The 23,994-nt window shown below is 46.6% G+C and overlaps 1 protein-coding gene across 1 annotated transcript in view; it reads right to left on the bottom strand.

The window, feature by feature from the left end:
• The window catches only part of OTOF (otoferlin), a 1,162,910-nt gene that overhangs the window by 176,100 nt on the left and 962,816 nt on the right, over positions 1–23,994 (bottom strand). The window contains exons 21-22 of the mRNA XM_078649977.1: positions 19,892–20,008; positions 950–1,102 (exon numbers count right to left, since the gene is read on the bottom strand). Of these exons, the coding sequence (XP_078506103.1) occupies positions 950–1,102; positions 19,892–20,008 (270 nt within the window). The remainder of the gene's footprint in view (positions 1–949; positions 1,103–19,891; positions 20,009–23,994) is intronic.

The following is a 23,994-nucleotide window of genomic DNA, read 5'->3' as shown; positions in this document are numbered from 1 at the left end:
CACTGTCCCTGTGATTTTTCGATTCCCAATGGGTCGCAAACTAAGGCGGGAAACGTCGTTTACAATGCGGTCGTTACATCGCGATGCCATTACATCGCGGTTTTTAGAACGCAAGTCGTTACAACGACTTCTGCTGGATGGCGCTCTAGGACAAGGAATAGTATAATTTCGTATCCAACACCTTCCCTACTGTATGTAGACTGGAGTTGGAATGGTAAATTATACTACTCCTAAGTCTAGCGCCCTCCAACGCAAGTCGTTGTAACGACTTGCGTTGTAAAAACCGCGATGTAATGACTTGCGATGTATTAGCATGCGTTTTTATGTCATACAACCACTGAGGCCTACCTCATTCATATTCATGAGGTAGGTCTATTTGAGACCCACTAGGAATCGCAAAAGGTGCAAAACACACTTTGGTATATAAGTGTTTACGATTACCAAATAGAAGCTTAATTCTGAGACACTATATAGGAGAAAATAAGAAATGTGTATTTTGCTTGCTTCTGGATTTCCATTTGTGTCCATTACCCGGTTGTAGCACAGTTCATGTGTCCCATTGTCATTTGCATTGACCACATTTGGAGCAGCTTGTTCAACCTCTGGTAATACCACAGATGTGGTAATTATAATAAATGAAGTATTAACACAGATGCTGCTTTTTACTCACACTTATTAGGGCTAACATGGAAATAACATGGAAATACAGCTTTCCTGATTTCTAACATATTTTGGCGAGTTACCAGCACCATAAAGTTGATGGTAACAAGCAGTTTTTTCTGTGCTGTGAGGAGATGACAATTGTTTTTTAAACAGATAATACCCCACCAGGTTAAATCATGCACATGTGATAAACATGCTGTAATTACAAGACTGTACATTTTTGTAATTACTCTAAATGAAGGCCTGTGCCATTTTAGAAAGTAAGCCAAGTTGGTAGATGTGGTACCTTCAGGAAGACGGTCTTCACTTTCCCACAGTCCCTTCCCATTTCTTCGTCCACGATGGAGTAGAGAATGTCCTTGGAGGGGATGCGGGCGTAGGCGATTCGCTTGTTATTGCTCATCATCCAGATGAAGACCTCGGGGATGCTGTGCTGGGGCTGCAAGGACCAGATCAATAAAAGCATGTATGAGAACAAGGCCACGGTCTCACCTTTCCACTTTCTGTTCGCAGGTGAGGAGGTCAGATGTCCAACACACAACATCTCAACAGGCAGTCTCTTCTAATATGCCCAGCATCTTTAGTGTCACAGATGGAGGGTACCATGACAACCCAGCATCCTCAGTGTCACAGATGGAGGATAACAAGACAACCCAGCATCCTCAGTGTTACAGATGGAACATAACATGACAACCCAGCATCCTCAGTGTCAGAGATGGAGGAGAACATGACAACCCAGCATCCTCAGTGTCAGAGATGGAACATAACATGACAACCCAACATCCTCAGTGTCACAGATGGAACATAACATGACAACCCAGCATCCTCAGTGTCACAGATGGAACATAACATGACAACCCAGCATCCTCAGTGTCACAGATGGAGGATAACATGACAACCCAGCATCCTCAGTGTCACAGATGGAACATAACATGACAACCCAACATCCTCAGTGTCACAGATGGAACATAACATGACAACCCAACATCCTCAGTGTCACAGATGGAACATAACATGACAACCCAGCATCCTCAGTGTCAGAGATGGAGGAGAACAAGACAACCCAACATCTTCAGTGTCACAGATGGAGGAGAACATGACAACCCAGCATCCTCAGTGTCACAGATGGAACATAACATGACAACCCAGCATCCTCAGTGTCACAGATGGAGGAGAACATGACAACCCAGCATACGCAGTGTCACAAATGGAACATAACATGACAACCCAGCATCCTCAGTGTCAGAGATGGAGGAGAACATGACAACCCCGCATCCTCAGTGTCACAGATGGAGGATAACATGACAACCCAGCATCCTCAGTGTCACAGATGGAACATAACATGACAACCCAACATCCTCAGTGTCACAGATGGAAAATAACATGACAACCCAACATCCTCAGTGTCACAGATGGAACATAACATGACAACCCAGCATCCTCAGTGTCACAGATGGAACATAACATGACAACCCAACATCCTCAGTGTCACAGATGGAAAATAACATGACAACCCAACATCCTCAGTGTCACAGATGGAACATAACATGACAACCCAACATCCTCAGTGTCAGAGATGGAACATAACATGACAACCCAGCATCCTCAGTGTCAGAGATGGAACATAACATGACAACCCAACATCCTCAGTGTCAGAGATGGAACATAACATGACAACCCAGCATCCTCAGTGTCAGAGATGGAAAATAACATGACAACCCAACATCCTCAGTGTCAGAGATGGAACATAACATGACAACCCAGCATCCTCAGTGTCACAGATGGAGGAGAATATGCCAATGAAACATGATATGAAAGAAATGTGGAACATAAACCTGAAAGCCCATGCAGGTGTCTGTCCTGGGTTAGAGAGAGACAATCTTCCACAAAGAATCAAGAAAGAAGTAAGGACAATGTGCAGAGTGCTCTCGTAGATAGGCATTTGTTAAAAAATGGCAGACATTTTGTGCTCTAATGTGGGCTCTAGCAGATGGCATGCCCTGTTATACTTAAATGAGGCGGAAATGTAAGATGTCTGCTTGGAGTCTACTTCTGTACACACAGATACCTAAACTCTCAAAGAGGCTGATGAAGTCGCTTTTTCTTGATTAAAAACCCAAGGATACCAAACTGGGATTCTAACATTGGGCTGATCAAAATGAGAACAAAAACATTGAGGTATAAAAATGTGGTAAGGCTACAGATACGTATTATGGGAATAGAGTAAGTGAGTGGAAAATTGAAAAGGGGAAGGAAAACGGTATGGTTGAGGTCAGCTGAGCAAGGAGTACCTCTCCCTCTGGATACCTTCTCGGGTGATTAGACCAGCTTTACAAGTACAACTTGACTTGATAACAAATAAAAGAAAATCTCAGATTTACCTCGGAATATCTACCCCAATAATCTGTATAAAATAAAAAATTATGGTATCCCAAGGTTAATTACCCTGTGATTCCAAGGCCTGTGGTTAATCTCAAAGTGATTAATCAATTTACAAACTGTCTCACAGGCTCTTTAATAGGAAGTGCGACCTGGAAAGGCTGTCAGAAATGGAATCCAGTTTGTTTGTGATGGTATATTCACAGAGAGCTAGCTACACAGTGCCTTATTCGCTGAACAGAGGCACAGAAATACAGTGAAGTTTGCAAATGTGTGACTATAGTTGCATGGTACAAATACCATGCATCTGCTAATATACAAAGAGATTGACTATTGTTGATTATTAATAACACAAGTTTTTACGTCTACTTCTGCAAACAGTTGATAGGTCCAAGACATGTTGTTACAGCAGACGATCACACAACTGAAGAGAGTGATCTCGCTTTTAGGTCTGACGTAGGCCAAGACAATTGTTTAACTTAAAATTATTATATATATATTATACTTTGCATAAATAGGCTTTCAGCCATCTCTCTTCATCCATTGGTCAGTTACTGTGTCATTCACCTTTTTGTTGCACCCACTGCAGTATTCTGTATGGGGCAACGGTCCAACCCACTTCTGCCATTGGTTTATTTAAATCAAAGTGAGTCTAATTGGTGGCATTTCGCCCTTCCTTGCACATGTGCACGTCCCCCTAAAAGATAACACGCTTGAGTGCCAGGGATGTTGGGCGTATCCTTTGTTTTAACCCCATCGTCGCGGGGCTAATTCCCCCGCGGCGCGGGGAGAGGGGGGCCGTGCGCGGCGCCGTGGTACTCATGACGAGCTGAGCTCGTCATGACTCCGCCCACTCCTGTGGAACGCCCGCACAGGAGGGGAATTATCCCCGCGAGGGTCCGCGGCAGTTATGACAGGCTCAGCTCGTCATGAGCACAGCTCCACTGTAGCGCCGAAGGGGTTAAGTCAGCAAGACGTGTGGGCGGTGACAGATAAAGAAGTTCAAATCACTTTCTGAACACTTCACCTTTTAACTGTGCAGCTGTTGTCCTCCTGGCTCCTTCTCTGTCTGTGATCCTAGAGGCGTCTGTCGCAGCGCTCATAGCAAGAATTCACACCAACACGGAGGTAGGCTATTTGCTTCCTTCTTTATTCCCTGCCAGCCTCACACTGGCTTACAGACTACTGGCTTCCTGTGAAGCCCCTTCCTCTTCCTGTTTCCTGCTCGCCTGTCCTGTCCCAAGCATGGTCAGGCGGGACGATGTGACATCTCCCCTGTTTTGCAAAGTCTCACTTCCTCTAGATCTCTTCGACCAGACGTCGAGGTTTTCTTATTAGACGTTGCGGACGTTCCTTGTGTCTCGGTGCTGGACTGTGATGATTTGTGGTTTCCACCATTCGCCTGGGACTGTGGTGGTTCTGGTCACTGCTGTCACTCTGGTTGGAGGAGTCACCTGAGGGTTGATCGGACGTGAACTCGTGTCGGCTGCGCCGGCTACATTTTTTGAAGTGTGAGATGTTTCTCGTTATTTGCTTGTGGTCAGTTTTGGCTGTGACCATGGTTCCTTTCCTCTTAGTGACTTGCATGGGAGTGTCGAGATATCGACTGTCTGCCTTGGCTCGTCGATCACCTCGCACTATCACCCAGTCTCCTTCTTGTATGTCTGAGTCCTTGGCATGTCTACGCTGGTCAGCGTATGTCTTCATCCTGTGCTTTTTGTTGTGATCTATTTCCACAAGGGTATTATGATCAACCGTGACATTTCGTTGTTGAGGAGTCGCATTCAGCATGGGTAGTCTCGTTCGAGGCGCCCTTCCTAGCATCACAGTGGCTGGGCACTGGTTGGTGGTGTTGTGTGGCGTGTTTCGATATGATCTTAGTACTTCGTTCAATGTCTGCTGGATGTCTCGGTGATTTAATTCTGCTTGCTGGATTGCCCTCTTTAGTGTCCCCATGAATCGTTCCACCATGCCATTTGCCTTTGGCCACAGTGGAGTGATTTTCTGGTGTTTGAAGTTGAGATGGGTTGCAAAGTTAGTAAATTCATGGCCGTTGAAGGGAGGCCCGTTGTCTGTCTTTACTCGCAGTGGGATGCCCCAGGCTGCAAATATCTCATTGAGCACTGGGATCACAGTCGTTGCTCGGGTAGATGATATCAGGTGTGCGAATGGGAATCGGGAGTATTCATCCATTGCAACAATGATGTACTGCCCTGATTGTAGTGGTCCAAAAAAGTCGACCGCAACTTGTTGCCATACTCCTTCCGGTAGCTCTGACATTTGTAGTGGTGCCGGCGGTTCTTCCCGGCTTACCACTTGGCATGTGAAGCAGTCTTTCAGAGTTGTCTCTACCATGTGATCAAGGGTGGGGAACCAGACTCGTTCTCTCAGAGCTTTCTTGGTTGCATTGATGCCTCTGTGGCCTTCATGTGCCAGGTTGATGACTCCTTGGCGTAGGTTGAGTGGAATCACGATTCTCCCCCCTCTTAAGAGGAGACCGTTGTCACTGATTGAGAGTTCATCACGTACGCGTTGAAACGCGGCCAGATCTTGGCGAAGTTGAGCCGAGTCCTGAGATGACTGTTTCGTGTCTCTCCAAGAATTTGTGCGGATGCGCGTCATCACGGCCTGTACGAGGGGGTCAAGTGCAGAAGCCTTCTGAATGGCTTCAACTGGAACCGTGGGAGGACATGCTGCATCAACGACAAAGAGGAGATATTCATCAGCCACAGAGAGTGCGGTACGGGCACCGGCCAGTGGGTGTCTTGACATGAAGTCAGCTGGGTTTTCAGCTTTGCCTGGTTTGTGGACGATGGAGAAGATGTAATCCTGTAGGCGCAGGCCCCATCGTTCAATGCGCGGTGGCATTTTCGCATTGGGGTTTCCAAATATTGTAATAAGTGCCTGATGGTCCGTGATGATTGTAAAATGTTTGCCATAGACAAAAAGATGGAAGTGTTCGCACGCCCACACCACAGCTAGGCTTTCCTTTTCCGGCTGGGAGTATGCTTTTTCGGTATCCGTAAGACTGCGGCTTGCATAGGCGATGATGTGTCTGTGTCTTCGCGGTATTGGGCTAGGATGGCACCCAGACCCACCGGACTGGCGTCTACTGTGATTTCGGTCTTCTTTTTTGTGTCAAAATACGCCAGGTTGATGGCTGACCCCACAGCTTGTTTGATCACGGAGACAGCTTGCTGGCATGCGTCCGTCCATTCGAATGGCTGACCTTGGCGAGTGAGTTCCCGCAATGGGTAGCTGATCGTGGCGTAGTCGCGGATGTAGCGTGCGCAATAGCTTGCCATGCCAAGGAAGGAGCGGAGGTCAGTCACATCTCGGGGCTTTGGAGTGTCAGCTAGGGCCGCTACTTTTTCCGGGTCTGGTCTCATGCCCTGTTTGGAGAATATGTGTCCATAGAACTTTAGAGTGTCTTTGTGGAATTCACACTTGCTGGCATTAAGTGTTAGGTTTGCGGTCATCAATGCATGGCAAACTCTGTCAAGGGCGGTGTCATGTTCTGTTTGGTCTTTCCCGAATACCAGCAGGTCATCGCTGTAGTTGAAGGCATTTGGGATGCCTTGTATGACTCGCCTGATGGCTTCCTGGAAGATTTCAGCGGCCGAGGAAATGCCAAAGTTCAGGCGTTTATAGCAGAATAGGCCTTGATGCGTGGTGAAAGTCGTGATGTATCTCGACTTGTCGTGGAGCTCCAGCTGGTGATAACCCTTATTTAGGTCGAGTTTGGAGAACACTGTGGCGCCGTTGAGTTTGGTGATCATGTCGCTGATGTGCGGCCCAGGATGGCGTTCCCGCTCGATAGCGGTGTTGGGTGCGCGCATGTCGACACACAGCCTGACTTTGTTGTCCTGCCCCTTTTTAGGGACCACCACGACTGGCGATACCCATGGGGTGGGTCCTGTCGTGTGCTCTATGATGTCCGTTTGGAGGAGATCTTGGAGCTCGTCGTCGACGGCTTGTTGTAAGTGGAACGGCACCTTCCTGTGGTGTTGAGCAATGGGTGTCACGTTTTCGTTGATGTGGAGTTTTACCTTGAAGTGGTTCAGCTTCCCGAGCCCCTTGAATAGGTTGGGGAACTTCGCAATTATGTCGGGAGCGTCCTCCGTCATGTAGAGGAGTTCTACGAGTTTGAGTCTTTCTGCTGTGGGTAAACTGAGTAGACAATCTGCCACCTCTGGTCCTTCTACTACATGGATGTAGGCATCGATTTTCCGGTCCTTGAACGTGAGAGTGGTGTGGAAACGGCCTAGGCAGGGTAGTGGCTTGCGTGACATCCACGTGAATATGCGGACAGCGGCATGTTCCAGTTTGGGTTTGTGCTTCATGGTTTGATATTCTAGGGCACAGATGTAATTCAGAGAGGCTCCAGAGTCCAGGACAAATTTGGCTGGATGGTCTCCTATCAGGATGTCGAGTTTTGGATATCGCTTCAGTCGGTCCGGGTCTGCTACCATGCATATGTACTCATCACTGTCGTGTGATGTGGGGTTGCCTGCTACCATGCATATGTACTCATCACTGTCTTGTGATGTGGGGGTGCGTGATGGTGATTCACTGGAGGTGTCTCTGCGTGACCGGTGGGGTTCTGTCGCTTGACGCCTGGTGCGGGAGCCACTTCCGGAACGACCTCTTGAGTGGTATGAGTAGGCTGATTGGATGCTGGAGTTTGATGAGCTAGATGAGCATCTTCCCCTCTCTTCTACGGCTCGGGCGTGATAACGTGCCTCACGTCCTTTGGCTGACGATCTGTGACTTGGGTGTTTAGCTTGACATGCGATCTCAAAGTGGTTGTCTCTCCCACAGCGGTGACATCGTTGTCCGATTTCTGGGCATTGTCCTGAGTGTGGGTAGTCCTGTCCACATGTGTAGCAGGTGGGTGTGGACTTCGCAGACCTCGTGTGTCGCGAGCTTCGTCTTGACGACGTCTTCCGAGTAGTATGGGACCTGTGAGGTTTGGATGTGGGCTTGGTGGTCTTGGGGGACCTGTGTGCCTGAATTCGCAGAGCGGTGTCCTTTTGATCAGATGATTTCTGTGTCCCCATCCGCTTCGCGTAGTCTTCCGCTTGGTCATTAATTCTTGTTAGTTCTTCAATTTCTTCCAGTGTATATGGCTTTTTTAGGAGTCTCCGGCGTAAGGTTTCAGATTGGCATCCATCGATGATGCGGAGTCTCAGAGCGTCTTCCGTTTTGAAATTGTCGAAATCGCAATGTCGCGCTAGTCTTCTTATGCGCATGATGAAGTCGCTCATGCATTCACCTTTTTCTTGCGTGGCCAGGTTGAACGTGTGACGCTCATAATCTATGTTGCGTTTGTGGAGAAAGCGTCTGTCAAGGGCAGCTTTAGTTTCTTCATATGTAGCTGTTGCTGCGTTGGGCAGCTCTTTGATAATTTGCGCAATGTCTGGGCCAATCAGGTTTCTTAGAGACACTAGTTTTTGTTTAGTGTCTTGCACCGAGGACCCTACCATATAGTCTTCAAAATCTTCACTCCATGTTTTCCACGATGGGCCCATGCTGTTGCCCGGCGTCAGTGGTAGTGGCTGTGGTTGGCGCATGAATGAGGCTCCGATGGGAGTATTTGCCATGGTGGGCACGTCTGTTGGGGAAGCTGGGCTTCCTGTACTTGGAGCTGGGCTTCCTGAACTTGTTGTAGCTGGGCTTCCTGAACTTGTTGTGTTTGACACACTTGGAGTTGTGTTTGCAGTGCCTGAGGAGCTATCAGGGTCCTGGTCGGACATCTGCACTTAATTGATCGTGAATGGCTGGATGGAGCGTTGTCCAGGCCTTATTAGCTTATTGCATGCTTCACGACAGTTCTTATTTTCGTTATTGGCTGCCTTTTTCTCCAGCACAGTCCTTGAAACGAGTGGCGCCTGACTTTAAGATGGCCGCCATGGAGGGTGCGTGGGTTTACTTATATGCTGGCGCCTGACCCCAAAATGGCCGCCGCGCGGGACATCATGCCTCGTGTGCTCGCTTCTGGCGCCTGCTCTTCAGGTATTTTTGCGCGCATGAGAGAAGCGGCGGGGTTATGACTCACCCTCGCTCCGCCCCGGTTCTGGCTCCTCACTCCTCGCCTCGTGCCCGGGACTGTACACTGTTCTCCGGTGCTAGGCGGGGGCCGGCTGCTTACTTCTGGGGGCACGTGGTGGTCGCGCTCTGGCATACGCGCCACTCTCTCGCCTTGGGCAGCGGTTGTGAGCGCTTGGGGTGTCGTTCTGGCGCACACACTCCGGCTTCTTTGGCAGCAGTTTGGCGCTTCGTGGCTTTGGCGGTACCGACGTCGATCTCGGTGTTCAATTCCCGCTGCAGGGTTGGTGGTCGGCCACGTTGGGTGGCTGAGCGATGTGCTGCTTGTGGGCTTCATAAAGATCCCACCCTCGTCGCAGCGCTCATAGCAAGAATACACACCAACACGGAGGTAGGCTATTTGCTTCCTTCTTTATTCCCTGCCAGCCTCACACTGGCTTACAGACTACTGGCTTCCTGTGAAGCCCCTTCCTCTTCCTGTTTCCTGCTCGCCTGTCCTGTCCCAAGCATGGTCAGGCGGGACGATGTGACAGCGTCGAGCCAACAACTGAACCAGTTGAGCTGAGCCAAAGGTCTTAGAGCCCATGCATGTAAATGTAAATGTAAATTGATACTTGTATAGCGCACTACTCACCCGCAAGGGTCTCAAGGCACTTGTACAAACATCGCTGTGGAACCCATCCTGGCTTTCCCTGTGAGGTGTCCACTTCTGGGCACACCCAAGGTGGAGGCCAGGCATCCTTAGCATTGTGGGGGCCGTTGTGGAGATTAAGCAAGCTATTGCCCAGAGTTGCAGAGTGGGACTCCATGATTGGAATAGGCACCGAGGCGAGAATTATCAGGTCTGAGGAAGTTGACCCCAAGACCCGCCGAGGCGGGAATTGAACCCTGGTCCCGGGCTAGACCTTTGCATCAGGGTCTGCCGCTCTAACCATTGAGCCACACTTCTCCACATGAGCCGAGCCCTGAAAATATTTGCTATGCAAATCATGCAACAAACATCACGTAAAACATGATAAAGTCTCTTCAAAATATAAAAAAAAGTATATTCCTTTATCGTGGAGGCTTTGACATTAATAGGGCATAATGCAGCACTGAAAAGTACTTATTAAAAGTGATAGTTTTGTAAAACTGGTATTCTGAACTCACAGATATGAAAGTGCTTTCATACGTGATAATAAAGAAAAAAGAGTTTTTGTGAAATAAAATATTTGCCTATGATCAAATAATTTAAGTCGGGCAGCCGGATTTACCTAGGTATCCTGGTTACATTTTGTGTCTGGCAGTGTGTGTTTTGTTTTACCTTGATTTGTAGCAAGGAGTTGTGATTTAGAGAATACACTGCAGAGTAAGGTTACGCCTGACTCCTTCCTTTAACCACATGTTTGATCTTGGACGCATAGCCTGCTAACATCTAAGATGGGGAGGGAGAGCCCTATTACTGTTCTTTTGAAAACATCCTTCCTGCTGAAGTCCAGAGAACCTGTTGTTTGAGGCCATGTCGCTCACGCTGTAAGCATGACAGAGAACCTCGGGTTCTTCACAACAACTCAGAGATGGATTCGCTCAACACAGGTTTCTAGCTCGGCTAAACTTCCACCCCCACCATTAACATGAAAAGGGTTCTCTTTGAATAACGTCCTTTTATTCCTGCTGGGACTTTCCATCTATGTTGAAATAAATCAGTATTTCAGTAGTTTTATTGGATTTTCAAGTTTTTGGCAAACAATGTGTTGTAATCTTTCTTTCCTTCTCTCTCTCCCCGTCCACCCCTCTCCTCCCCGGCCTCTTGGTATGAACCACCCCACATCCTGGAGTGTGGGTTAGAATGTTGAGATGAGCTGCTGCCGCCAAGCTGGAAGCACCTGTTACCTATGACAGAATAAAGTTGTACTTGGAAACCCTTAAATGTAGTGGTTCTTTACTACATTTCTTGGCGACGAGGACGAGGAGCTGAGCCAGGGTCGGCTGGGTGCTTTCCTCCCTGGAAAAGTTGATGCTTGTGCGGAATTTTGAACATAGATGAAGTACTCACCAGTTGATTAGCGGATCACAGGACAACGGACAAACCGGTAACCCAGGCTGTGTCATCGAGGTGTTCCCGTGGGGGGACGTGAAATTTCTCGACTGAGTAAGGAAAAGGAAGTCGGGTGTGAAGCCTCGGTGAAGGCGAGAGGGTACCGTGTGGAGCAAACCGGTAACCCAGGCTGTGTCATCGAGGTGTTCCCGTGGGGGGACGTGAAATTTCTCGACTAAGTAAAGAAAAGGAAGTCGGGTGTGAAGCCTCGGTGAATGTGAGAGGGTGCCGTGTGGAGCAGAGGAACGTTCCTTCCTCAATTGCGGTCTGACATACGTCTGTGGATCTGGTAACCAGAGCTCCCTGGGAGCGTTCCGTGGAGGATTAAGCAGCATAGCGGGAACCAGCGCAAGAAGAGTCGGGACAGCTGGTTGTGAAGTGACGGTGAAGGAATGGTCAGGCAGCGAAACACGGATTTCCCACAACAGTGAAAGCTGACTCTGGAGGGGAGCAAGTGAGGAGGCTCGTTTGCTGTTGGTTGGGAGCGTGACTGCTGGGGGCAGCGCTGTGCAGGCATACCTTGCCTGCGATGTCTGAGGGGTCGAAAACGGAATTCGACTGAAGCAGCGCCCTCTTACCTAGCCGTCCCGGTGATTAAAGGGGGCAGGCTCTACCCAGACCGGATCGTCCGGGAGCCGAGGCTGAGCAGAGAATCTTTTTATGCTCAAGAAAAAAAAAAACTGTCAGCAGAATAAATCTCCTTTGTAAAAGTTTAAATACGGCATTGAGTGGTGCTTGCCTTTCACGGAGGGAGGGGCGGTATACAATCGGGAGAGAATGGAACAGTGCTCTTGCGTTAAGGAACCGCAAGGTTGACTACAGGAAGTTCCTGTTCTGCAAGCGAGAAATAGACGAAGGACTCCGCCGCCCAGAGGTGAAGGCGCAGGGAATCAAGACCGGTCTGCACCTGAGGGATTCGTACCAGGCCAAGAGGTGAGCCGTGGAAGCTGTGTGAGCAGAAAGGGTGCAGAGCAAGGAAATAGTCGCATTGCTATTTCTGTGAAGCGGATTTATCTGAGGCGGAGCGTGCGACGCACGAGAGAAGGGTGAGTGTCAGCAGTGGAAACACTGGGAGGAGTGTACAACGGAATCCAGCGTGAAGTGATTAGTGAAAGGAGTTGGGGACAGCGTGTGATAGGTGTGAGGACACACCCGAGGTATTGGGGTTTAGCGAACCTTAATTCCTGTGAGAGAAATTTAACAGCGGCAACCGATTGAGCCGTTTGAAATATTTGAGAGGATCAGTGAGGGTGTGTAACACCTCTGGCCCAGCGGAAAATAGAACTGAAAAGGTGTATTGAAGCAGTGTGAGGAGATCCAAGAGGAACAGAGTGAGATCCAAGTGGAACAGAGTGAACAGAGGGTGCAGTGAACACTAGTTCCCGTGAGTCTAAACTAACTGAGGCAGCATATTGAGTCATTGGTGATATCTGTGAGGCAACGCATTGAAACTGTGTGAGGATATCTCGGTGGAGCAGGGAGTGCTAGGTGATATATTAAGTGACCACCCATCAGTGGTAGCACCCCATTAGAGTTCAGACGCAGGATCCCTGTCTCTATATCCTAGTGCATATGCAGCAGGGTAAACCTGTCAAGGAGTAGGAATTGAATTTCGGGGGTCGTGCAGGGCACCCAGCTTCCGACCAGTCCTCAGTTGTTAAAGGTGCATTGGCTCCATTCTAAGGTGTGTGTGTTATTCAAAGTCGAATGCCTGACGGGGCAGTTTGGAGCGAAGGGGGAGAGTGTAAAGACTACGACAATGTGTGGAGGCGATCGCCATAAGGACAGGCGGTTGATTTATTAAGGCACCAGGATTCAGATTGGGCAACGATAATTTAGGAAAATCCTCTAAGGAACGTGGGGTCTGCAGGGGGTAAGCGTGAGAAGTACCCAGCACCCTGTGAGTATCTCATAGCGCTGCAGTGAGAAAATACAGTCACGTCCTTTTTCATTCCTCAAGCCCTTGTTCAATAAGCACACAGTCAAAACAGTCTAGTATTTGCCATCAATATTCACCCTTTGGAGTTTAGCAGCACGTAACCAGACCTTCCTATTTCAGAATCCAGTCAGAGTTTATCAGTTCCGTGCCATTTGGCACTGTAGTGCAGTATTTGTGGTGAGGTGGCACATTCCGGGGAAGAGAAGAGGTATTGCAGCACACTCAACATGGAGTGGGGTCGAAAGTACAATCTCTCTCCACCTGAGCCGTTCATGGAGGAGGTAGATAAAAACATTGCAGAGTGGAGGGAGTGGAAAGTGTATTTTGAAAACTATGTGTCCGTTTTGGAAGAAGAAGTAGCATCCTTGTCACCGGAAGCTAAAGCGGAAATTCTACTCCACAGCTTAGGTAAGGGTGGAAGGAAAATGTTTCACAACATGGAGAAAGTTTTCATGTCAGGCACTGACAGAAACATGTATGAAAATATTCTGAACGTGTGGGATGAATATTATATACTAGCCACCAGTGGTATAGCACATATGGATGAAGGTTTCAAGGAAAGAAAGGAGGGCAAAGAGGATATCAGTGCCAGCATGGTAGCTCTGAGATGCACTGTTTTAATAGAAGAAGTTGAGATGGAAATGATTACTGACACTGGTTCGAGATATAGTATGGTGAGCAAAAAAGATTGGGACAGAAAATTTGCAAAAAAATATGGCAGTGAACTTAAAGAGACCAACACAGTCCTGAAAACATATGCAGGGGAGGAAATGCAGATTATAGGTTATAAAGTCATGGATGTAGTTTATAAAGAAAACAATACGAGGAGTACTATATACATAACGAGAGGTAGTATCAACACACTAGGGTGGAGAGATCAACAGATGTTGAGGATTTCATGGGAAAGAAGAATAAAAGGACACAAAAATGAGATGGCAGAGTATCAAAGCAAACAAAATACCAGAGAAGAAACTGTTGACGTTCGCATGCAACCACCTAATATCACGGCAGTATTTGAAAAAACGGCAAAGGAAAAGAAGTGGGAGAGTGAAGCTAGTAGGGATGAACACAACAAGAAAAAAAACACATATCAAAGCCAGGTGGAGGAAAGAGAAATACGTAAGAAACCAGACAGAATGGACAGTAGTAAACAAAAAATGAGGATGGCTGGAAATTTGGGAAGACTGGTGGTGAGTGTAGATACCACAACCAATGAACGGAGATGGCAGATGAATAAAACCGACCAGTCCGTTTGCAAAGTGATGCAGCACAGAATGAAGATGGATGAGTTCCAAACCAAGTGGTCAGAGGAGCTTAAGAACAATAGTGAGCTAGAAAGAGTGAGAGATGCGAGATACATCAAGCCTAAAGGAGAAATAAAAAATGAATACATACAAGGGATCGAGTATGGAGTGATGGAAAGGAAGTGCAACATAAAGCCGATAGACCTAGAAGGATCCACACTAGAAGTTAAGGAAGGGAAGAGGGGTCCAGTATATGGTATGTGGAAGAAGCCGAAGAGCAAGGGCTCAGAAGACACGTTTGATTTCATGTATGGCAAACCCAAGAGGGAACAGCAGGACACACTCAAGCCTGAGGAGAATCATGCAAATGATCGGGGGTCGTCTAAAACGAAACGCGACAAAGATGGCAATTATAGTCATGACCAAGGAAGTGGGAGCAGAAGGAGGCCCAGTCCCGGTATCGATAAGTACATGGAAAGGGAAGTTTGGTTTCATCAGTAGTAGCCTCAGGGGTGCGTCCTGGCACAATCTACTGCCCAGAGAAAAGGATTGTACAGCCATGCTAAATCTTCGGTCAAGGGAGGGGAATTCCAGCAGTAGGAGTTCGGAATCCCAGAGAGAAATAGACGGAGTAGTAAGCTTGGACATGGGAGAGCTAAATGGAAAAGGTTATGATGCCTTGATTTCACCAACATGGGAAGGCCCGTAGTGTTACATAATGCACACATGGATTAGCTTCTTCCATTGTCTTGAGTGACACTCCCTGTTGGTCCCAGACTGTTCCGGTTGCCTAATGTTTGACAAAGTAACCGCATAGCCTTCTTACTCCTGTCCTGAGTTTTTAAAGGCACCAGACTTATTACAGTTGTTTAACGTTGGTAATGCAACCCCGTAACTATTTCAAATCCATATTACAGTTACAGTTGATTAACATAGGAAATGCAATCTGTTAACGCTTCCCTTCCCTTGAGCAATGTTTTATAGAGTATTACCATATCTCTGCAAACGTATATCAGAGCAGGGACCCCCACCCCATTGATACAGCATGTGCCTTGGGAACACACCTATATTTTCTCTCCATCCCCGCCTTCCCTGTGTACCCTCCCCTCGCCCATCCTCTCTCTATCTTTTCTATAGGAGGGAGGTGTGTTGTAATCTTTCTTTCCTTCTCTCTCTCCCCGTCCACCCCTCTCCTCCCCGGCCTCTTGGTATGAACCACCCCACATCCTGGAGTGTGGGTTAGAATGTTGAGATGAGCTGCTGCCGCCAAGCTGGAAGCACCTGTTACCTATGACAGAATAAAGTTGTACTTGGAAACCCTTAAATGTAGTGGTTCTTTACTACACAATGTTTGCTGCAGTAGAAGATGCAACATCCAGTCCGATTAGACCTTGCCACAACAAGAGAGGTCGATCCAAGCAAGTGACACTTTTGTGTGTATTTACATTCAACAGAATGAGCAGCAGGGTTCAAAGATCCTGCCTGGAGATAAACATTGCAGATATGATGCTGTGAAAGGATGAAACTTTAAGAGTCCCTGCCGCACTGCCATCAGCTGACAGGAGATGCAGTGCACGTTTCATTACCGTAAAGCAATTTAGGATGTTTTTTATGAGTGCTAACCTGCATACTTCCTATCTACTCTTTATTCCCTAAAATAAACATTTCTGTCACCTTTGCTACACAATCCCCTTTTTCGGAATCTGTTGTGTGAAGCGCCATTTACCTTGCGCTTCTGCGTTGTGAGGCCAGTGTCAGCGCCTTTTTGGCAAATCCTTCCTGATTATTTTCTGCCACCTGCCAGGTGCAGAATCTCCATTGCTACAGAGCAGCCTAGCTCAGAGGGCAAAGATCCATATCCGTGAGGGTCACTAGAGCGTTGTTGCCTATTTGCACAGCTATGAAATGATCTTTTTTTGCCAGAGCCTCTGACTGATGCTAGGTTCTACATCCCTGAAAAAATGTCCACACACCTTGATTTATTTTCTATGGACTATTGCTCCCAAAGTGCGAAAATGTATCACCAATGAAGTACTCAAAACCAACCATGAAGTTGTGATGAATAAACCAAAACATTTAGGGTGCACTGGGGCTCTCTCAATGGCACTGAACTTTCTTGGGGGCTTTAAATGGTTGAGGAGCAAATTAGGGTCTTTCGCTCAGGTATGGGCTTTCCTGGGTGCGGGTCCTCTCTTGATCAGATGCAGCCATGATAATTACTCTTTGTTGTATTTTTGGGGCGGAATGTCCCATTTTTCACCTTCAGCTCTCACATCACCGTTTGTGCCACACGTCGGTAGTGCTGGGAACCCAGGGCGTCAGCCACGACCTTTTGATTTTACTAACACTATATGTATAATATACTTAGTAAAAGGGGCTTTCAGACAGTCTTCTTCCATTGGCCTGTTATCGTGTCATTCTCATCTTTCTTCTGCCCACGACAGCGCATAGCAAGGGCAACGGGACAGCCGACTTCAGCCATTGGCTAACCTCACCATAAACGACAACATTCCACTGTTTCACAAGGAGAACGTCCTCACACAAAGTAGTTCAGGTAAATGCCAGGAACTATTTTAGCAATCTCTATTTTTCTAGACCAAACAGACATTTTTTGTTATTCTGGCAAGAGCCTAGCAGCATCTCAACAATAAAGTTTTACAACTTTCAAAATCATAACAAAACAAGGATTGACAAAGCCATAGCTAATGTCTGGCGTTGGCTCCCAGCCAACACCAGAATGATTTGCTTTGCCAGTGCTTGTTACGTCTGCCTTGACAGTCCAGCTGTCTTCATGGCGTATAGTTGCAAGTTGATTAAAATACCACCCAGACGAGTATTACTCTTTTACCTAATTCTTCTGTATTCATTCTATACAGAAAGCAATCATTTTTGTCACTTTTTTCACAGTATTGGCAAAGCCTAGAGGTCAGGCTTTACCGTGACACTGAATTTGTGACACATCTAAACCGCATTTTGCCGTCGCAAAGCCTGTGCTCCGCAATATCACAAGGTTGGTGACACTTTCAGTGTACTGAACCCATCATGAGATTCAGTTACTTACGTTGTGGTATAAGCCAACGTAAATTGTGATGAGCTTTGGTTCGGAAAAAACAACCAGTTTTGGGTCGGCTCTGCTTTAAAAAAGTAATGCAAGCCCAACGCAACGTATTTGTAATTCTGGGCCTAGGTTTTTAGACAAAAGCCTCAGCCCACCGTTAGAAATGTGATGTCCTTGTGATAAGAAGAAAGGCGGCCCTGCTAACCAGTGAGTGCCGCTGAGAAATGTAATTTAACATAAACGAGCTTGTAACTCTTTACATTTCCACTTGATGTCACTCTTGCTGCATCACTAAGAACGAGAAGTATTTTTTTTTATTTTATTTACTATTTGCTCTTGGGATTAACATTAGATATTGTTTCCACCTCACACTATTACTAGTAGGTAGTGAAACATAGGCCTACAGCTGTTGGCGACGAGGTTAGATAAAACTCAGATGGGACAAGAGCAGCTGCGGCTCTGGGGGAGAAGCAGAGCATGGGGAGGTGCAACAATTGAAAATTGGGAAATTATTTTTCAGACCTGAGAGGGCTTTATGGCTGTGCAAAACCTTGAAAGATGGAGGACTCATTTACATATTTTTCTCTAGTTTAAGTTAGATTGAAGACTGTCTTAAGCCTGGAAAGGCAGTATTCCCACTGTAGGTGCTTAAGTAGAATGTTCTTGGTTTTTCAGGGTTTTGTCTGCGAACCTGCTAGGAACATGGTAAAAGAAAACAGGTAGACATTGTTTGGGGGCCATGTACACATATGGGGTGTAAGTGATGATTTTAGCCCAATCACAATAAGCAGGTATTAATGGCAATAGAGTGCTCTAGCTAGGAGCGCTGCCTGACCGAGCTTCCCTGACATGCACAGTGACAGAAACAGAGAGAGAAATAATGCAGATAAGTTTCACAGTTCACAGCAAGATAAGATCAGTTGACATGTGTGTCTAATGGCAGACATGACAATGATTCTGCACAAATTGAGAAAGATGGCAACTTCCATTGTTTAAGAGTGAGAAGATGGCGACCTCCATTAGCCAAGATGGAGTCGGAGCCTACATAAGATGGAGTCGGACCTTAGGGGCTTTATGCCAGTTTCCGCTGTCTTTACAGTGCTTAATTTGTAAAATATTAAGTGCCAGGGCTCTGACCAGGAGGCCACTGCAGCTTGCACCACGCATCGCCCTTCTCATCACTGCCAAAACAACTACTAACCGTCCCTCTCCCATGTAAAAGCAACCGTTCAGATTATTCCAGGTCCCCAAAGCTAAAGGAACGGCTGGGGAGGCTGGAGTTAGCAATTTTAATGAATACTGTATTTCTAAACTACCGTTGTTCTGCTCATCTCTAAATGAGATGAGCAGCGCCACCATGTGGTGGACTATTCTAAGTATGGTGTTGACAATTAGGTGCCGGTGCCGAGCACAGAAACAAATTAAGTGCCGGTGCTTAGCACCGGAATACTCCGGCTCAAATTAAGCACTGCTTCTACATTCTACAGCACAAGTGGCAAGAGGACAACTCCTCCAAAGATTGTTTTTTGTGCAGAAAGGTGTCAATTCCTGCAACAAAACAATCCTGCCAGTAACGAAGGCACCCTTCCTTCATGGCGCAAGGGCGCCTGCATTGGTGCTAGGCTGCAGATTGTGAGTTAGTGGAGGCAAAGGACAGGAATTGCGTTATATCTTGATAGATCTTGATAAATTATAAATCTGGCCCCAAGTTTCTGCCTACTTACTTTTTCATGGGACAGAAACACGAGAGAACCCTCGCTGTGTGGTGTAGGGGTCAGAGGATCCAAGCCTTGTAATGTAACTCCTTCCCATGCACCCCTCTGATATAAAGAGGAAACACTCGCCATGGAAAGCATTCAACTCAATGACCATTTACTATAGCCTTATAGCCCGCCGTAGCGGGCTGTACCGGCTATTAAAGGCCCGCTGAATCGTTAAAGGCCCGAGCTGAAGGCGAGGTACTTTAACGAAACAGCGGGACTTTAATAGCCGTATAGCCCTCTACGAAGGGCTATAAGGCTATTAGAACATTCTGCCACTAGAGGGCAGAATGTTCTAACAAATTAAACAAAGGGTTCTCGAAGCTCGAGGGGATATAAATCCCCTCGAACTTCGAGAAGCCTTTGTAGAACATTGGAATGTTGCTCTGCGGGCCTTTACCGGCCCATAGAAGCAGGGAGCACTCCATTGTCTGCAATGGAGCTCCCAACATTCCAATGTTCTAATATACGAACACTCTAGCATTTAGCTGTCATTCTTTCAGATGAGTGCCATTCTTTTAAATGTTATCCCAAACAAATGCTTTGAGGACTGATCTAAAATGAACCTCTGTCTCAATCAATCGTGGATGAGTGTCCAATATAGCATGTAGTCATATAGAGTGCAGACATACACACGGTTCTAATAGAATGCACGGCAAAGGCCCCAGTATGTTTCTACCCCCCTCCACCTGACCTGTCGAGCACCACAAACCGACCAAGTACCTCATCCGCCAGGAAGCGCAGCTTCTGCAGGAAGTTGTGCACCAGCTTCAGCTTGTCCCGCACGGTGTTCTTCTTCACCTGAGACCGCATGGTCTTCGCTTGGGTCCCCATGTTTTCCTGGATCACAAGGGTTCAAAGTCCCAGAGTTAGTGTCAGCAGGATGGAGTGTTAGTGGCACAAACGGCATGCAAAATACTCAAACCGTCATATCTTATCTCAAAAGAAACACATTTTCAGTTACATCACCCCAGTCCATGAAGAACAAATTATTTTTGAATTTTTCTTTTCTGATCTTTTGCTGGGATATTTTTGCAGGATACCACAAAGTCAACAGGCCTGGTACAAATCTTCCACCTTCATTTTGCTCCATTGAGTATGTTCTACCTGCTCTGGCTTAAAGCGTGAGATCTTGATAACTGTCTTCGCACCTGATTTAAAATTCTATAGTAATGGAAAAAACTTTAATTTTTGAAGAGAGTGCTATATCTGCAGCAAAGGTCATCAATGAGATTGCATCCATTGTGTTAGGATGTATGACGTTACAACGCATGCTTTTACCACGCATGCTTTTACAACGCAGTTTTTACATCGCATACCATTACAACGCATAGCGCTTTGGGGTGCTGGATAGTGAATAGCTTCATTTACTATTCCAACTCCAGTCCCCGTGGACACTAGGGAAGGTGTTGGATAGTAAATTAAATCTATTCCCTATCCTAGAGCGCCCCCCAGCGCAATGCGTTGTAATGGTTTGCGTTGTAAAAGTTGCGTCGTAAAGGCACTGCGTGGTAAAAGTTGCGTTGTAAAGGATGTTTCCCATTGTGTTATCCATATGGTGCAAAGAGTGTCAAAGAGAATTTAACAAGTGGGTCTCCTCTGGATTTGCCATTATTCTGAAGAAAAGTGGGGGATTTTCCATTACCAATAACTACAGATCAGACTCTGCTGCACATTAACAGCTATGCCCCTGTTAAAGCCTTTCAGTGCTCAACCTACGTCTTTTCTAGTTTTTGTTTTTCCTTTGTTTTATCTTGTTATCCCCTTCTTTGTCCCTCTGAAATGTTACCCCTGCTAATCCATTCAGTGACCGGTCTCCACAGATGACTGGATTACAGGGACTAGGATGTGATGGAGACAAGGGGTGGACCGTGAAATTTCCATGTATTATTTAGGACAACATCACGAGAACAACCCCGGACATAATAAGGTTGCTCGACACCGAAAGCGGTTCAGCACCACACAAAATGGTAGAATCCCTGGTAACAGAACTGAACAAATCATTAGATAACATATTATACCATAGCATCAAGCCACACAAGCACAATTTGAAGCAAAGTAATTTGCATAGAATCATATGTTGTGTGGCTTATTGTTGAAAGTGGGATCAGAACCATATAAGCTCCAAAGTGTAGGGTGAGACTTCCCAATTTCAGTAACCATGCACAATCCTACATCATGTTTTCTGTTTCTGACCTATCTGATGTGATTTCCTGTGATGGTGATTCATGTCATGCATCCCTGACTGGTGTTCTACTTCATGGGGGTTGTTGCTAGGCTTGTTTCATGGGTATGCCATGACTAACGACTAGTGGCAGTGAACCTATCGTTGGGGTATAGACTTTGTTCATGGGTGGCTACTATCCGTATTCCCAGATTATGACTAACGACTAGTGACATTGGACCTATGGTTTGCGTATAGACTTTTTTTCATGGGTGTCTACTCTCCGTATGCCCAGATTATGACATGACTAACGACTAGTGACATTGGACCTATGGTTTGCGTATAGACTTTTTTTCATGGGTGTATACTATCCGTATGCCCAGATTATGACATGACTAACGACTAGTGACATTGGACCTATGGTTTGCGTATAGTCTTTTACCATGGGTGTCTACTATCCATATTCCCAGATTATGACATGACTAACGACTAGTGACATTGGACCTATGGTTTGCGTATAGACTTTTACCATGGGTGTCTACTATCCATATTCCCAGATTATGACATGACTAACGACTAGTGACATTGGATCTATGGTTTGCGTATAGACTTTTTTTCATGGGTGTCTACTATCCGTATGCCCAGATTATGACATGACTAACGACTAGTGACATTGGACCTATGGTTTGCGTATAGACTTTTTTCATGGGTGTCTACTATCCGTATGCCCAGATTATGACATGACTAACGACTAGTGACATTGGACCTATGGTTTGCGTATAGACTTTTACCATGGGTGTCTACTATCCCTATTTCCAGATTATGACATGGCTAACGACTAGTGACATTGGACCTATGGTTGGCGTATAGACTTTTTTCATGGGTGGCTACTATCCGTATTCCCAGATTATGACATGATTAACGACTAGTGACGTTGGACCTATGGTTGGTGTATAGACTTTCTTCATGGCTGGCTACTACCCGCTGCCCAGATTATGCCATGACTAACGACTAGTGGCATTGGATTTATAGTTAGGGTATAGACTTTTTTTTACCTCCATGCCAAGTGGTGCTATTGCCTGCTGGCTCTCCAAATATAAAAATGAAAGTTGTTATAACTGGGCCCCATAATTCTTGTAGGTGTAGAAGATGTTTGTGAAGTACTGCTTATATGTATCCAGAGCAGGCTACCCACTTTTGATTTGTCCACATGCATGTAAACCCTAAGTTTATAGGGTGATCTGTAAGGGTTAATAGAAGTCAGAGCTCTTGTCTCCCATTCCCTACATGTCCTACCATGCTGCTCTTCTTTCCCCATCCCTTTAGGAGCCAGGGTAGGGCCAAGTGCTCCCCTCTAGCTTGTATTCACCTAACTTTCTATGGAGCAGGAATGCTTGGTTGTGTTGCCATTCCTGGGAGGAACCCTGTTCCAGCAGGTCAGTCTGGTGCCTGAATGATGCCGCATCTGAACAATGGGCAGTGGCTGGGCTGCCGCACACCTGCACAACGACAAGGCGCTGCCTGCCCAGCGCCTGCATTCCGTGCCCAGATCCACCTGAGAGGCCCTTGCATCCAAAGCCGGCTCTCACATCTGCCCCATACACATCACCACAGTCTGTGTCACCGCAATGGAGCATAACTGAAGGGGGCAGAGATGCTGGTGTTTTCTGTAGGAGTTCCTCCCATAGCAATGCATAGCTTTGGAGCTGAGGTCAGTGTGCAGTCTCTTAGGATTTGAAACCATGGGGTATATTACCAACAAGTAGCGATATTTATCGCTAAATAGGCTTAGCGACGATTTTTTTATCGCTGCCTATCGCTGGATATGATAGTGGAGAAAACATGCTATTAGCAAAGTTTTTCTCCATTGTGCTAAAATATCCAGCGATAGCGGCGAAATGCGTGAATATCGATGAGAATACAGCGATATTTACGCATTAGCGACAAAATGCTCTTAGCCATGTTATCCACCTCCCATTGGATAACATGGCTAAGAACTGGTCTAGCCAGGTGTTAGTATTTGGAGATATTCGCACTTAGCGTGAATATTTCCAACGCTACGCCTGCCTTGCTAATAGGCGATAGCGACGTTAGCGACTGCTTTCAGTCGCTAACTGGTTCGGTACGCCCACTTTGCATGTCATTAGCGATAAACATCGCTGACATGCAAAGCGGGCCCCAAACCGCACGCTATCGCCTAAAAGCTGTCGCTAACATCAGTTAGCGACAGCTTGCTAATAGGGCGATAGAATTATCACCGCTTAGCGGCCGAAAACGGGCACTAAATCGGCGATAATTGCCTATCGCCCCCCTTGGTAATATGCCCCCTTGTTTCTTTGTCTGTTGTGCTTTCACTCTTGCTCCTGGATGACAAGAACATGGTAGACAGCACATGCTGCTCCTTGCTTCACTTCTCCACTCCCAATTTGCTTGCCCAGACCTCACTCAGTTTGATCTCTTGCATACACAACAGAGGAGCTATGTTACACAACAGAGGAGTTACGTTACCCAGAATAGGAGTTACAGTACACAACATAGGCGAGATATCACACAACACAGCAGATACATTACACCAGCGGTTCTTAACCTGAGGGTTTGTGACACCTACTCAAGGGGTCTATGACTGCTTAGAAAATTATATAACATTAACAGATGAATACAA

Source organism: Lissotriton helveticus, chromosome 6 (assembly GCF_964261635.1).
Source record: "Lissotriton helveticus chromosome 6, aLisHel1.1, whole genome shotgun sequence".
Classification (NCBI taxonomy): Eukaryota; Metazoa; Chordata; class Amphibia; order Caudata; family Salamandridae; genus Lissotriton; species Lissotriton helveticus.
This window is presented reverse-complemented; position numbering and strand designations above follow the sequence as displayed.